Genomic DNA, 17382 nt, shown 5'->3' with positions numbered 1-17382 from the left:
GTAGAGAATTTTACATGTTCTGACAAGTTTTAGTAATTTCTCTCAGAAATTGGTGATTGGCCTTAAAGGAATGAATTAAAGGCATTTGCGCTGAATAGAAACTGAGGAAATTTTAGTAGTTACAGAGTTCTGAAGACACACATTCGCTTGCTACACGTAATTGTATAAAAAAAAATGAATTATCCATTAAAAGTTATGAAAAATACTAAATAATCATTAATGTTGATCAGAAGTTACACAAAAGGAACAGCTGATTCTCAAAATTTGTCAAGGTTACTACGCCATGGTAACTACAACTATTTGAAACTACAGTGTACTTGGAAGTCTAAAATCAGCCCGTGTGCAAGTCTGTGCATCCAAAACTTCTCACTCTGTGTCCGTCCAGTGAGGAATAATGGCAATAATCATTACGTGTACTGTCATAACTTTCCATTAATGATTTGTGAACACTGGGGTTGAAATGTTCGATCCCGACGAGTTTTTTTCTGATTATATTTTTTGGTTTGGTCTTTATGGTGGAACGGTGGTTGCTTTTGAGAAGATAACTTGTTTCTCCAACACACAGTTTTGAGAAAATCTTACAGCTAATGCGATGAATGCAAAAGTCTGTGCGACAAGACGTATTATCTAATATTATGTGGGTGCGACCCATAATTGAACTAGTATTAGTGCTGTACTTGCACACACTTTCGTTAGTATACAGAATGAAAAGATTCTTTATAATTCTTGGACGGGTAGTTTTGTCTTTTTTCTTTCTATTGCAAAAGCGTTTTCCTGGTTTTTGTGGTTATCTCATCAATTGCCTTTTGCACTCTGTTGGCTTTCGAACACGAGAGATTGAACATAATGTTGTCATCTGCAAGACTTTGTATATTATTTCTGTAATTTAACTTTTTTCATAACTGTATTTTGTCCTCGTCCTCTTAACACTGACATAAATAAAAACTTTGTTAAAAATACTGATTGTCATTTCAAATGTGAGGCAACTGCCTGATTTGCCTACACTGCGCTACGGCGGTAAATTGCTAATGTGAATAATGGTACTGATATCAAATTTTCCGTGGCCAATACTTTTATACGAACAGCGGTGGATTATAACAAGTAGGTGTATATTGTGCTGTCTAGGTTTTGCAGGGAATGGAAGATTCGTTGCCTACTCAGTATTTCTCATCAGTTTACTGTATCAAATTTATAATTTTTCACATTCAAAAGGTAACTGGACAGACTCTCCGACAGATCCATGCATGTGTTAGACTAATTATTCACGGCTAAACTTGCTTATGACAACTTCTTCTCATTCATTTAAATCTTTTATATTTTATTTAACCTTTAAAATAGAGCAATCGTATGCCATTGTTCTTTGCTATGTCATTGCAATGTTTAGAGGAAAGTAAAATTGTCTGTTGTATTTTATACAAGTATTGCATGTAAGATTGTAAAGTAATCCACGCAAGGTTGTAATTTCATTACAATTCATCAAACAAACTCAAAATGAAAATGAAAATATTTATTAAATATTCTAGTCTAGAAAAAAGAGAATGAAACCAGGAACATAAAAGTCTCAGTCATCGAACTCCGTGATCTCGTACTCTTCCTCCTCTTCCATTTCCTCCGTGACAACTTTTGACTGGCTGTTTGAAATATTGTCCTCTTCCATTTTGTTGGACGACACTGTATCCCCGGAAGTACCCGTCTCCTGTGAATCTTTATCCACTCCTAGATCTTTCTCGTCCAGCTTCTCGGACCTGTAGCATATTGAATGTTTACTGGATATCGGCGACAAGCCTATCATCGTCGGAAACCCGCAGTTAATTAGGCGTAGAGCCTTGGAGAGAGGAACGACGCGTAATCAACCGTGGGGTGCAATGTACTGGATAAAGTAGCTTGATGTACGCTACAACTTTTGAATGGCTGCAACATTCTAAACGTTTATTTGTTTACAACGACTGTAGTATAGTATATATGTACTGCGTATTTTAACACATTAAATCGCCAACCGTTTATTGATTAAAATTGCTAAATTGAATCTATTTTTGTCAAAAACTAGGAAGTAAATTGCATATCTCGTAATGTCTCACTTCAACCATCGTCCGATTCTACAACGCTTACAAAATCAAGGTGAGTCGACCAAAAAATAATGGAAACCTTTTTTCCTGCATAACAAGAGGCCAATTGGCCTTAACGGTCACCTGAGTAGCATATATCCCATACACAAACTTGTCGAGGAGTCTCATATATGCATTTAATTAATTAGGTTTCATTCTGGAGTAGAAAAATTATAAATTTGTAATGACGACCACCTCCCTCCCTGCCTGAAATCTTTCAAAAAGAACTATGAAACCTACAATTTTGGCAAAAAAGATCTGGTCTACAAAATCATAAATTCAGTTTTCCTTTCAGGTGTGTGGGAGTAAAGAAAATCATTTTTTAACATTATATGCATTAACACCTATACATCCATTTTGGCCCTGCCCTAGAGTCAAAACCCATACTCCAGGGGAAATGAAAATGAAAATTTCAGTAGAGGACTTCCTGGTAAACATAATTATAAGTCAGTTTTTAATACAGATGTGTGAGAATAGAGAAGAAAATTTTAAAACATTATATGCATTAACATTATATTGCCATATTGCCCCCCCCCCCCCGCCCGAACCTTATGTCCTGAACCCCTGACCCAGGGGCCATGAATTTCACAATTTAGGTAGAGGAGTTAGTGGACATCATAACCATTTATTCAGGGGTTTTTTGCCCACATGTGTGGGAGTAGAGAAAAAGATTTTTTAAGATTTAAAACATTTTTACAATATGGCCATATTGGCCCCACCCTAGAGCCTGAACCCCTGTCCCAGGGGTCATGAATTTCACAATTTTGGTAGAGGGCCTCATGGACATCATAATCATGCATTTAGTTTTTAACAAATACCGGTATATACTGTGGTTTCATCAATATTCGTTGAATACCAATTTTCGTGGATTTCGTTGTTTAGTTGATTCACGAAATTGAATGTTCATTGAAAGGCAATTAATATTAACATTTTGTATTGAGCCACGAATTTACGTATCCTTGAAACTGTTTTTTTCACTTAATCCACGAAAATTGATTACCTTGAGTATTGATGAAACCACAGTATGGGATGAGAGAAAAAGATTTTCTAAGATTTAAATACATTTTAACTATATGGCCATATTGGTCCCACCCTAGAGCCTGAACCCATGACCCAGGTGTCATGAATTTCACAACTTTGGTAGAGGGCCTCATGGACATCATAATCATGCATTTAGTTTTTAACAAATATAAATGGGAGTAGAGAAGAAGATTTTCTAAGATATAATACATTTTTACTACATGGCCATATTGGCCCCACCCTAGAGCCTGAACCCCTGAACCATAGGCCATGAATTTTTATGGATAGTTAAATTTCACAATTTTGGTAGAAGGCTTCATGGACATCATAACCATGCATTCATTTTTTTCCTCACATGTGTGGAAGTAGAGAAGAAGATTTTTGAAAATTTGGCTTTTTTTGGGGCATATTTGGCCCCGCCCATAGCACCCCAGGGGTGGTAGAGCCATGAATTTCACAATTTAGATTCTTCTTACCATTGAGATGCTTCACACCAAAAATGGTAACGATTGGCCTGGTAGTTTTCAAGATAAAGTTAAAAATGTAAAATTATTAACGCACAATGCATGACGACGGACGAAGACCAATTGCAATACTCAGTAGGTCACCTGAGTGACTCAGGTGACCTAAAAATGTAGATCGTACAGACGTTAATTTAAGATAAAGTTGTCTAAAACTTTAACTTTGTAAAATGATGGTGCAAATCTAATCAAATTAATACTTTCAGAAAGATATAAGAAAATGGTTCATTTTTTTAATAGGATTGCCTAGCCAGCCTCTCCTCCTTTTTTAAACGATATAAAATGTACAAACATTTATTAAACCATATAAAACATAAGGGATGGAATTTTTCATTTCACATGTATTTTCTTTTTATAAATGATGGTGAACAATATAATCAAATTATAAATTTTAGATGGCATTATCCAACCCAGAAGATTCAGATTCTGTCCAGGAGGAACCAATCATTGGCCAGGACTGTTTGATGTGTGGTACTGAAGGCTGTGAGAAGAACTGCCTGTTTTATTGTAATCACTGTCACCTACGAGTATGTAAACAATGCAAAGATGAACATCAAAAGAGTCTAGAAACCCAAAACCATGAAGTGGTCCCTTATCCACAACGCAAAAGACAACTTCCTGTAGAGAAATGCAAGGATCATCCGACCAAGGATATAGACATGCTCTGTGAGGACTGCCAAGTTCCAGTATGTTCCAAATGTGTAATACAAGACCATCAAAATCACACACTGAATGATTTAGAGACAATTTATTCGGAGAAATTCACTCTTTGCCTTGATGAAATTTATAAAATCCATCAGTATTATCTCCCAACTTCACATGATATACAAGAAGATATAAAGGATAATTTCAAAGAAATAAAAGCAACCATAGAAAAAATAAGAACATCAATAAAGGCTAAAGCTGAATCCATTAAACGTTTGGTGGACTGGGTGGCATTGGATGAAATAGAACGAGTCAACACAATGGAAGAGTCTCTAAAGGAGAAGCTTAAGAGTCAAGACAAAACCTATCAAGATTACATCTCCTATCTTGAGGACCTCGGCAGAGAATTCCATGGCTACCTGTCCTCTACCAAAGTCCAAAGCAATCCACTCATTCGTTCTCAACCTGACCAGCTGAAAATCAAATCCATACCAAAATCCATTATACCAGTCCCTCCAGTATTTACTGCTGGTCAATACAGCAAGGAAGATGTCTCCAAACTGTTGGGTAGAGTAACTGCTCCTGACACTAAACCAGAGAACAGAAAAATAAAACCCATGGAGACAGCCTCTACACAGTTGAAACCTACAGAACAACAGAAGAAACAAGACAGAGAGAAATCTGACATAAAACAAACACTGTCTCTGTCTTCCTCTGTCACCAAAGTCAGGGAGTACAAAGTACCAGGTGTTAAAAATGTACGTCATATATCACTAGGTAAAGCAGGCAGACTCTGGGTCAGTGAAGATGATAGTAGTCTTAGCCAAATAGATCTACAGGGGAATCAGCTACAGAAGATATCAACCAATGGTGGACATGGCTACCACACAGTCACACAGGACGGGGATCTGATCTATACAGACAGAAAGAAGAAGGTCATCAATACGATAGAACTGAATAATACTATCACTGAATTTAATAAAACAGTAGACTGGAAACCAATCAGCATACACTCCTCCCACATCAACGGGGACATACTGGTGGGGATGATAAAGTATGGAGAGGCTAAAGTCACCAGGAACAACAAGACAGGAGAAGAAATACAGAACATACAGAGGGACAACAAAGGACAGGGACTGTATGGTGTTCCACACTACATCACAGAAAACATCAATGGTGATATCTGTACATCAGATTATGACAAACTTGCTGTAGTGGTGGTCAATAAATCAGGACAACACAGGTTCTCCTACACAGGTCAGGGGTCACAGTTTTATCCCTATGGTATATGTACTGATCTCCTTGGTCACATTCTAGTGTGAAGCAATCCTCCCTTGGGCAAGTTCTGGATATTAGATGATAAAACAGTTAATCTCCTGGATCAAGACGGACAGTTCTTGTTTCTAATACTCCCACTACGACCAGGGGTATGGTTTTATCGTGGTCTGTGTGTGGATGATGAGAACAATCTCCATGTGGGACAACATAACACCAACACAGTGACAGTGTACAAGTACCTCCAGTGATCATTACTTTGTAAAAATAATTTATGAGGAGCTACATTACTATGTCAATTACTCTCTGTGCAAGATAAAAATAATTGTTTACATTTGTCATATGAAAACCATTCTGAGCAATAGATATATGGATCCAGTGAAACAAATACCATTCCAAATATCTGATGATGAGAGTTAGCAGAATAATATATACTATCATTAGCTTATCCATTTATCAAATAAAATTGAATGTTAGATTCCCTTTTTTTTTTTTTTTTTTTTTTTACAAATTTATGATAATTATTTCAACAAAAGTGGAAAACACTTACCTTATTTTGACATTAGAAAACTTGGTTATTTCATTTATAAATGAAATTTGACCTGAAAACAAAAATTGGGCATTAAATCCTACAACACAGGATCAAAACTTTAAGTTAAGTTGATAAAATTTCATTCATCTGATATCCATTATTTATAACATCAATAAGTTTCTATTAGGCATAAAGAATACTTTCTGTCTGTGCATATTATTGGCATTTTATTTTTCTAGCGTCATATATGTCTTAATTATTTTTATCTGGGGTGGGGGTTATGACTGTAATGATAAACCAATACCTTGGTCATGGAGTGTAACATCAATGAGTGAAAGAAAGGGAACTAACTCTGTCTGCAGTACATCTGGAGGACAGGCATAACCTGTTAACAAATTTCAAAGATGAATTGCAACTGCATGGTGTGTACAAATGAAAGAAATAATTTTACTATATATCTATATATACTGTAAAAACCGTGAATATATTTGTAATTAAACTATGATATTAAATACCCAGCGATTTAATGTGATCTCATTATTAAGGTTGAACATTAGATATTCTTGGAATATTATTACATGTACTACTGGTACAGTGTATTTGGGAAATACACAACAAAGAACTGGTGAACATGCCTCGTTCAAGTCCCACAATTAAATCAATTAATATATCAACATATAATATTTTTATCAAATTATTAAGTACCATACAAAGTTTAAAAGAACATGTACTAGTTTGAAAGCTTTTGAAATAACTCTATTTTAAAGAATGAATAATGTTTAGTGCTCAGATAATTACAATAATGTTGAACATCGACTGACCTTACTCCCAATAATAGTAACATTATCTTTAAAGTTCTTGAATCTTACTTTTAAATAAATGTCTTGCAGTTTCACAGTTCTGTCTCTCCTGGAACAAAAAGATATTTTTAAATAAATACATTAAGTCATCTCATAATCATAACAAGAAAATTCAAAGATTAATTAAGGTGGCTCTATACACCCACAGTTTATTCCAATTTTCAATAGAAGACCACAAAACATATACTTATCAAATCTGAAAATGACGATAGGGATACTATAGGTATTTTTAAAGAATTTTTAAATATTTTTCGTGTTTTTGTAAAATATTTTTTAACAAGACGGCTATCAACAAATTGAGAGAAATTATTTTGTCATATGATGGATATTTCCTTCGGACACATAAAAAAAATATAACACTTCTTAACATTCAAAAATGTTATTATTGCAATTTTTTTTAGTATTTCCCCAAAACATAATTTTTCATATTTTCTTACTCTGTTGACAAATCATCTGAAAAAGTTGCTTGATGTTATAAGAAAATGTATTTTAATAAATGTGACATAAAAAATTGAATGAAAACCATTGCAAATAAACACAAAAAAATTTTAAATGTAAGGGTTATCGTTCCTAAGTCCCAAGGCCCAAACACCTTGGGGACTTTTCATTTCTGAGTTGAAGAAAATTTCCTAAATATAATGTTGGAATGATAAATACATACATATTTCACTATAGACTTTGCCCTGTATAAGTGAATAAATTCGCTTTAATGCAAAACTAAGTTAAATAAATAAAGGGGAACATTGACTAGGCTAATAGGATTTATGTATCCCAACCTGAGAGAAATCAAAGCAACCCTCTCATCCCCGTTAGGTGTCGATATTAATGTGCATTAAAGTATATTCTAATTGAAATATTTTCACCTGTTTAGAATTTTCTTTCACGGTATTCAACCAAAAAGTACGTTTTAGAAATTTTTGGAAAGTTAAAAATTTATTGGTCTCAACAGGAATCGAACTCATGATCTACTGGTTTGTAGTGAACCCACTAACCCACTGTGCTACGGTGTAACATATCGATGATGCTAAAGAAACTTTTTAAAAATTTATACTTGATTTTATTGTTTATTTCGATAAATAATACCACACAACGTGAAGGTGTCACATACCACATTACTTGTAAGTAATGAATTTTCCAATTATCAAATTGAATCTATCCATTTTGTAAGTAATGAATTTTCCAATTATCAAATTGAATCTATCCATTTAACAAATTTTTCAAAATAGCGGTTCCCATACAATTCACCTCAGTTTAAATCAGCCAGTACCGGAAATGCATGTTTCCAGATTTACTTTTTTGCGTACTGCGTCATCAAAAAGTGGTGTATAGAGCCACCTTATTTTTTTTAATAAAAACTGGAAGTGTTCCTGCTAATAAGTATTCTAATTTGAGTGACCATGTGTACTTGTAAGGTTTATTTATGTTGGTAAAGCATATGTCATTTACAATAGGCCCTCTGAGGGAGCTCAGTCTCTCAGTTGAAAGACAAAGAAGAAATATTTACAGACTCTGAAGTAGACTCTGTATTATGCACTTATAAGTGTCTTTTCATAATCCTAGAAACAAACTAACGGCTCGGGTGAGGACCTTTTTCCATATTACTTACTGTTTTACATGTTGAGTACCACTGTGGTTTATGGAGAGGTTTCCATCCAAGGCCTGATCCAGTAGATGAATGCTTCGATCGACTAGAGTTAGAATGAAGCATTCCTCTGGTTGCTATTGAGGCTGCATACTCTTCTAATATTGACCGTGTCTGTATAAAAAATGCAAGCTCTCCACTTATAATTAAACAAGTCAGGCTATCAAGAAATTTTACTGAAAAGAAATGATTAATTTTTATTCTAGAATTAACGTAATTTTTTTCAAAGTGTTTATTTAGGATACAAGTTTTTCTTAAATTCATTTCATCTCCTGATTTATTAAAGTTAGTTATTGATAACGAAATGTAAGAAAAAATGGAACGATATACCATATACTGTATATTATTAACAAATGTTAATCATAAAATGTGCACTATAACGTTAGTTTACACTGTGAAATTGGAAATTTTAAAAAAAGCAGTATGTAGAAAAATTTTCATGTTTTGACTAGTACTAGTAATTTTTCTCAAAAATTGCTGATTGGCCATAAAGAAGTGAATTAAAAGGTATTTGCGCTGAATAGAATCTGCGGAAATTCTAGTAGTTACAAACATCCCCTTGCTACAGTGAATTGTATCGAGAAAAAATCCGTGTCACCTAAATCATGTCATGAATTATCCATAAAAGTTATTACAACTATTAAATCATCATTACTGTTGATCAGAAAGTTACACAAAAGGAACAGTTGATTCTCAATATATGTCTGGGTTACTACGCCATGGTAACTACAACTATTTGAAACTATAGTGTATTTGGAAGTCTGAAATCAGCTTGTGTGCAAGTCTGTGCATCCAAAACTTTTCACTCTGTGTCTGTCCAATGAGGAATAATGTCAATAATCACTACATGTACTGTCATATCTTTCCATTAATGATTTGTGAACACTGAGGTTGAAATGTTCGATCCCGACGGACTCTTTTTCAGATTTTCGTTTGTGTGGTCTTTATGATGGAACGGTGGCTGCTTTGGTGGAGGTCACTCGTTTCTCCAACGAGCAAATCTTACAGCAAATGAGATAAATGCAATAGTCTGTGCGACAAGACGTATTATCTAATATTTTGTAGGTGTGACCCATAATTGAACTGGTTCGAGTGCTGTATTTGCACACACTTTAGTTAGTATACAGAACGGAAAGATTCTTTCTGAATTCTTGGACGGTTAGTATTGTATTTTTTCTTTCTATTGCAAATACGTTTTCCCTGTCTTTTTTGGGTATCTCATAAGATTCCTTTTGCACTGTGTGGGCTTTGTAGCCTCGACCACGCAGATTGGATTTCATTATCTTACTCTTTTCTTTATTGAACAGATTTGGGTAGTTTATCTTTTAAGGAGCACCTCTAAAGGTGGTCAGTACAAGCAGTTTGACAGATTAAGATATGAAAGTCGGTGGGTTCAATATGGATCAAGACTGAATATTATGTTGTCATCTTCAAGACATTATATACAGTGTATAATTTCTGTAATTTAACTGTTTTCATTAACTGTTAATTTGGTCCTTTTAAAGGGACATGATTTTGGTCAAAAATTATTTTTCTGATTTTAATGTTTACAATGCTTAAGTAAGGCATTTTTAATATGCAACCAAAATTTGAGTGTCGTTCGTTGAGTTATAAGCGAGTTACAGAGCTCACAATTTCTTACTATGTAAACAATGCCTTTGTTTACATTTTGACTGTTGAAGTGAAAAGTTCTATTTTAGACATTAAATGAAATTGTTAAACGTTCTGAACTGTTTATTCATGCTTTAGATGAATAAAGAAGATAGAAAATCAGCTTGAAAAAGATTTTCTTACTGGTATATTGAACCTAGGTAAACAAAAACAGGGCACGAGCCTTGTTTACATAACAAAGAATTGTAAGCTCTGTATCTTGCTTATAAATTTCACTTGATCATTAAAAATGCATATCTAAAGCATTGTAAATAATATAAACAGAAAAAAAGAATTTGACAAAAATCGTGACCATGCCCCTTTAACCCTGACATAAAAAAACGTTGTTAAAAACAGTGATTGTCATTTTAAATGCGAGGCAACTATTCTTTTTGCCTACGTTGCGCTACGGACGTAAATTGCTGATGTGAATAAAGGTTTTGATTTCAAATGGCCAAATGCAATACTTTTATACGTGTAATGCTACGGGGTAGTAAGGGCTTTTAAATTAAATCCGCTTCAACATTTTATTTTGGACTTTCTGTCGTAGATCCTAGATATTCGGAGATATTCCATTGTAGAGATCAAAACACGATCGTAATTATGTGGATGGGTTTCAACATAATTTCATTTTTTTTCCATCTTCTTTTTCTCATAACTTCTTTTAAAACCATTTCCATTATAGTTTAAAACAATTTAAATCAAACTCTTCCTTAGTTGATAGCATTTTTCATTATCTTATTTAGCACAACCGATCTTGTTCGGGGAAGGTTGGTATATTGCAAACATAAAATATTACTTTCATATCCATATAATCTTAAAGTACTTATATACCAGTAAAAGTATATCATGCTGTCAAGGTTTTGCAGGGGATGGAAGATTTGCTGTTTATTTCTCATCAGTTTACTACATGAAATTTATATTTTTTTAATTCAAGAGGTAACTGAACAGACGGGTACATGACAGATACATGCAAGTGTTAGATTAATATTTCACGGCCATACTTGCTTGTGACAACTTCTCATTTATATAAACCTCTTATATTTATAGAGCGAAAGTATGCCACTTTTCTTTGCTATGAGATGTGATTGAGAAATTTAGAAGAGAGTGAAATTGTTTGTGGTATTTTATACAAGTAATGCACGCAAGGTTGTAATTTCATTACAAAACATCGAACAAACTGGAGATGAAAATATTTATTGAATATTCTAGTCTGGAAAAAAAGAATGAAACGGAACATAAAAGTCTCAGTCATCAAACTCCGTGATCTCGTATTCTTCTTCCTCTTCCATTTCCTCCGTGACAACTTTTGATTGGCTGTTTGAAATATTGTCCTCTTCCATCTTGTTGGACCACACTGTCTCCCCGGAGGTACCCGTCTCCTGTGAATCTTTATCCACTCCTAGATCCTTCTCGTCCAGCTTCTCTGACCTGTAATATGTCAAAGGTTTACTGCATAAGTGCGACAAGCATATATAATTGTGCCGGATAATTACACCACTGTCAAGATGGTAATTTTGTACTGGTCTAAGTTGCATGTTGCAAAAAATTCAAATATGTCATATGAAAGACCATTGCTGATTTCATGTTGTATGGGACACCTCCATGTTGTGACGTATTGTTTATCAAAATAAAAAATAAAATGAAGTGTAATCATAATATGACAATATTGGGAAAGAAACTATTTATATTATAGTTTCTTTCACAGTATTGTCACCTGACAGCGTAGCGCAGTGGGTAAGAGGATTAACCACGAATCTGTAGTCATGAGTTCGAATCCCGCTTGTGGTTTTACATTTTTTGCCTTTCCAAATATTTTAAAAAGCTAGATTTTGGTTAAATATTGTAAAATTTGAAAATTCTAAACCAGTGAAAGTATTCTCATTATTATGTACTTTAATCCACATTAATATCGACATATGTCCCATACCACCTTTATAACTACTTTTGATATAAATGCATCACATCTGTCAGGTGAGATATTTAGCTATTGATTTTTTTTTGGTTTCCTAATGGAATAAAAGAACTTCCTATAAGAGTTTAAAATTCCCGTACGATTTGTACAATACTCCCATAGGACTTCAAAACCCGATAGGAAATCTTAATTTCCTATAGGAAAACTACCTGTCTGAATTAAATTTCTTTAGGAAATACTATTATCCTGTAGGAAATATAACATCATTAGGATGTTTCATTCTATACGAATTTCAAAATATCATGTAGGAAAACTATCTTCTATGAGAATCATTATTTTCCTGTGGAATATTAATTTTAAAGGTAATATCTCACCTGTCAGGTGAGACACATAAAAAAATAAAGTAGTCATACTTAAGTTTTTCTAGGCAATGGCCTTTGATTAGTTGGTATATAAGGATTTTTACGAAACTGAATCTTAAGCAGGTGCCAAAAATGGCAGCCTGGCACTGGCATAATCATCCGGCACAATGTTATATTACATTGTACAACATAAAATGGCCAGTCGTACAAAAATCTCCGAATGGCTATAACATTTTTCATGTTTACTGCATAATAATGACCATGGTTCATATGCATTGCGCATTTCAACACAAAAGCCGTCTACTGGATATTGATTTAAATTGCTCTATCGATTTTAAATCTATTTTTGTCAAAAATCCAGGAAGTAAATTGCAAGTCTCGTGAAGTCTCACTTCCATCATCGTTTGAGTCTACAACCCTTACAAATTCAAGGTGGGTGAAGAGGTTACATATGATTTTCTTTAAATAAATAAATGAACAAGGTACATTTTCACTAGTGAATAAGCAACCCCCACCACCTCCCTCCCGTTGCTACGTGCCTGGTTGATTATTTTATCCTGCAATATTTACATTTTTCAGTGTCTTTGCCTGTGATACAATGTAACACTACGTAACAATTCTTGTACTGTCCAATAAATGTAAACGACGCATAATTGGGGCGCAAGCGGGATTTGCTTATTTATATTCAAATATTTAATCCTACAAATGCTGAAAAATATATAAATATAAGTAGCAAGGAATCATTCTTTGAATATTATGAGATAATAATTTCGGTCTGGGCGTGATCAAATATATCATAAACCCCTACGGGCTTTATTGGATTTGATCAAGCCCGACCAAAATTATCACCTCCTAATACTCAAAGAATGATTCCTTATTCCTAAGTAAAAATGTACAGTATAGGGACATTTATTGAAGATAAGGTTGTCCGAGATTTTTACTTTTATTTAATAAATGATGGTGCAAATCTAATCAAATCAAAAATTTCAGATGGCATTATCCAAGCCAGTAGTTCCAGACACCGTCCAGAATGAACCAGTCATTGGTCAGCACTATTTGGTTTGCGGCTCCGAAGGCTGCGAGAAGAACTGCCTGTTTTACTGCAATCCATGTCACCGACAAATGTGTGAACAATGCAGAGATGAACATCAGAAGAGTCCAGACACAAAAAAACATGAAGTGGTCCCATACAGACAACGCAAAAGACAACTTCCTGTGGAAAAATGTAAGGATCACCCGACTAAGGATATAGATATGATCTGTGAGGACTGCCATGTTCCTGTATGTTCCAAATGTGTAATACAAGACCATCAAAAACACACACTTAATGATTTAGAAACAATTTATTCGGAGAAATTCACTCTTTGCCTTGATGAAATTTATAAAATCCATCAGTATTTTCTCCCAACTTCACATGATATACAAGAAGATATAAAGGATAATTTCAAAGAAATAAAAGCAACCATAGATAAAATAAGAACATCCATAAAGGCTAAAGCTGAATCCCTTAAACGTTTGGTGGACACTGTGGCATCAGATGAAATAGAACAAGTCAACAAAATGGAAGAGTCTCTAAAGGAGAAGCTTAAGAGTCAAGACAAAACCTATCAAGATTACATCTCCTATCTCGAAGACCTTGTCAGAGAGTTCCATGGCTACCTGTCCTCAACCAAAGTCCAAAGCAATCCACTCATTCTTTCTCAACCTTACCAGATGAAAATCAAACCCATACCAAAAACCATTATACCAGTCCCTCCAGTATTTAATGCTGGTCAATACAGCAAGGAAGATGTCTCCAAACTATTGGGTAGAGTAACTGCTCCTGACACTAAACCAGAGAACAGAAAAATAAAACCCATGAAGACAGCCTCTACACAGTTGAAACCTACAGAACAACAGAGGAAACAAGACAGAGAGAAATCTGACGTGAAACGAACACTGTCTCTGTGTTCCTCCTTCACCAAGGTCAGGGAGTACACAGTACCAGGTGTTGGCAATGTATGGCATATATCACTAGGTAAAGCAGGCAGACTCTGGGCCAGTGAAGATATTGGTAATTTTGTCAAAACAGATCTACAGGGGAATCAGCTACAGAAGATACAAACCGATGGTGTATATGGCTACCACACAGTCACACAGGATGGGGATCTGATCTATACAGACAGAAAGAACAAGGTCATCAATACGATAACACTGAATAATACAATCACTGAATTTAATAAAACAGTAGACTGGGAACCAATCAGCATACACTCCTCCCATATCAACGGGGACATACTGGTAGGGACGATAAAGAATGGAGAGGCTAAAGTCACCAGGTACAACAAGAAAGGGAAAGAAATACAGAACATACAGAGGGACAACAAAGGACAGGGACTGTATAGTGATCCACGCTACATCACAGAAAACATCAATGGTGATATCTGTACATCAGACATAAACAAACATGCTGTAGTGGTGGTAAATAAATCAGGACAACACAGGTTCTCCTACACAGGCCAGGGATCAATGTTTAATCCCTATGGTATATGTACTGATCTCCTTGGTCACATTCTAGTGTGCAGCGGTCCTCGCTTGAGCGTGTTCTTGATACCAGGTAATAACAGCACAGTTACGCTCCTGGATCAACACGGACAGTTCTTGTTTCTAATACTCACAGCACGACAAGGGGTTGGGTTTTATCGTAGTCTGTGTGTGGATGATGAGAACAATCTCCATGTGGGACAACATAACACCAACACAGTGAAAGTGTACAAGTACCTCCAGTGATCATTACTTTGTGAAAATAATTCACGAGGAGCTACATTACTATGTCAATTACACTCTGTGCAAGATAAAAATAATTGTTTACATTTGTCATATGAAAACTATTCTGAGCAATAGATAAATGGATCCAGTGAAACAAATACCATTCCAAATATCTGATGATGAGAGTTAACAGAATAATACATACTATCATTAGCTTATCCATTTATCAAATAAAATTGTATGTTAAGATTCCTTCTTTTTTATTAAATTTATGATAATTATTTCAACAAAAGTTGATAACACTTACCTTATTTTGACATTAGAAAACTTGGTTATTTCATTTATAAATGAAATTTGACCTGAAAACAAAAATTGGGCATTAAATCCTACAATACAGGAATAAAAACTTTAAGTTGATAAAATTTCATTAATCTGGTATCCATTATTTATTACATCAATAAAGTTCTATTAGGCATAAAGAATACTTTCTGTCTGTGCATATTTTATTTTTCTAGCGTCATTTATGTTAGATTTTTTTTTGGGGGGGGGGGGGGCCGGGGAGGGGGGGGGTTAATGACTGTAATTATATAAGGAATAAGGAATCATTCTTTGAGTATTATGAGGTGATAATTTTGGTCGGGGCGTGATCAAATCCAATAAAGCCCAAAGGGCTTTATGATAGATTTGATCACGCCCCGAGCGAAATTATCACCTCATAATTCAAAGAATGATTCCTTATTACTTATATTTATATAATCTTAGGCCATCGTACGATTAAATATTTAAATATAAATAAACATACCCCCCTGGCGCCTCAATTTGGCGTCGTTTGTATTATGAGTTATATAGTGCAAAATCGATACGTAGTGTTATCACACGCAAAGACACTGGATAATGTAAATATAAACTAATACCTGGGTCATGGAGTGTAACATCAATGAGTGAAAGAAAGGGAACTAACTCTGTCTGCAGTACATCTGGAGGACAGGCATAACCTGTTAACAAATATCAAAGATGAACTGCAATTGCATGGTGTGAACAAATAAAGGAAATAATGTTACTTCATATCTATATATACTGTATATATATATATATACTGTAATAATCATGAATATACTGTATTTGTGAGTAATTCAACTACTAGTATGATATCAAATCCCCAGCGATTTAATGTCATTTCATCAAAGCTGCTTGGTTTGATTTTTTGGTTATTACAGTATCAAATAATTTTCCATACAAACCAATCATCTTAGAAAGTTATTGACTTTCTCCGATTTACACCAGCATAATTGGTCTCCTTTCAAAGTTAGAAATATCCAAAGTAAATAAAAATACTTTCTTTTGGGGCAAACAAAAAAACAATTCAAAATGCATTATGGGAATGTTTAGAAAAGGAAACCGTTTGGTTTCGTCCCCTAAATGATTAGGTTTATTCACCCCGCATATTATGCATCGATTGTAAACAAAACAAACTTCAGAAATATTAGCGAAAAAAATGTACAGAGGGTATTTTTTTTTGATTTTCTTGAACATTATGATCTTTATGTATAGCCATATCAAACTCGTAATACAACCATACCAGTCTCGATGTCAGGGGCAAATTTTAACATGAGGCGAAATAATGCAGTACCCTTTTTATGTCCTTTGTTTTGTTAACAAATTTTTACACATTTTTTCATTGAAGTTAGGCTTAATTGACCGGGAAAACTACTGCAATGTCCATTGTTATAGACATACTTAGCATAAACATCGTTGAAAAGCGTACACAAAATTTGACATAAAATCAGACCAAGCAGCTTTAAGTTTTGTATAGATATTTTTGAAACATTATTATACATTTACATCTACCAAGTATGATTCCCTCTACTTCTTACGGAAACTTATAGTCAATTCATAGCTCTAAAGAAACAGCCAGACTGCAATCTACACGTCCTGTTTATCGATTGATTGAAATCTACAGCGACTGAAACTGACAGGACTGAAATTTATCGATTGGTCGCAACCTACAGTGACCCAAGACAAATCACGGAATGCACAAAATAATCACGATGATGTTAGACTCAAAGTCTCACTGGAGACGAGTTTGCTGTTTCTTTTAGATAACCTA

The 17382-nt window shown here is 34.5% G+C and overlaps 2 protein-coding genes and 1 pseudogene across 7 annotated transcripts in view; 2 read left to right on the top strand and 1 right to left on the bottom strand.

Moving 5' to 3' along the window:
- LOC128167243 (cell cycle checkpoint protein RAD17-like) overlaps window positions 1-17382 on the bottom strand; it is an 87982-nt gene that overhangs the window by 33647 nt on the left and 36953 nt on the right. Inside the window, exons 14-18 of one of the 6 annotated variants that reach the window (XM_052832843.1) lie at window positions 8565-8714; window positions 6968-7007; window positions 6403-6483; window positions 6117-6168; window positions 1515-1745 (exon numbers count right to left, since the gene is read on the bottom strand). In XM_052832843.1, coding sequence (XP_052688803.1) covers window positions 1562-1745; window positions 6117-6168; window positions 6403-6483; window positions 6968-7007; window positions 8565-8714 — 507 coding nt within the window. In that variant the 3' untranslated portion in view covers window positions 1515-1561. Of the gene's footprint in view, window positions 1-1514; window positions 1746-6116; window positions 6169-6402; window positions 6484-6967; window positions 7008-8564; window positions 8715-11428; window positions 11682-15582; window positions 15635-16189; window positions 16271-17382 lie in introns of those variants that run through there. The other 5 variants (XM_052832844.1, XM_052832848.1, XM_052832845.1 and 2 more) reach the window with 5 other exon arrangements.
- LOC128167247 (uncharacterized) lies at window positions 2064-6034 on the top strand (annotated as a pseudogene).
- Window positions 11696-15574, top strand: LOC128167244 (uncharacterized). Its single transcript, XM_052832850.1, has 2 exons — window positions 11696-12959; window positions 13518-15574. The coding sequence occupies exon 2, from the start codon at window positions 13518-13520 to the stop codon at window positions 15294-15296; it is 1779 nt and encodes a 592-aa protein (XP_052688810.1). The 5' UTR covers window positions 11696-12959; the 3' UTR covers window positions 15297-15574.

This window comes from Crassostrea angulata, chromosome 10, assembly GCF_025612915.1.
Source record: "Crassostrea angulata isolate pt1a10 chromosome 10, ASM2561291v2, whole genome shotgun sequence".
Classification (NCBI taxonomy): Eukaryota; Metazoa; Mollusca; class Bivalvia; order Ostreida; family Ostreidae; genus Magallana; species Magallana angulata.
The sequence above is the reverse complement of the archived record's forward strand: the minus strand, read 5'-3'. Positions and strand labels throughout refer to the sequence as shown.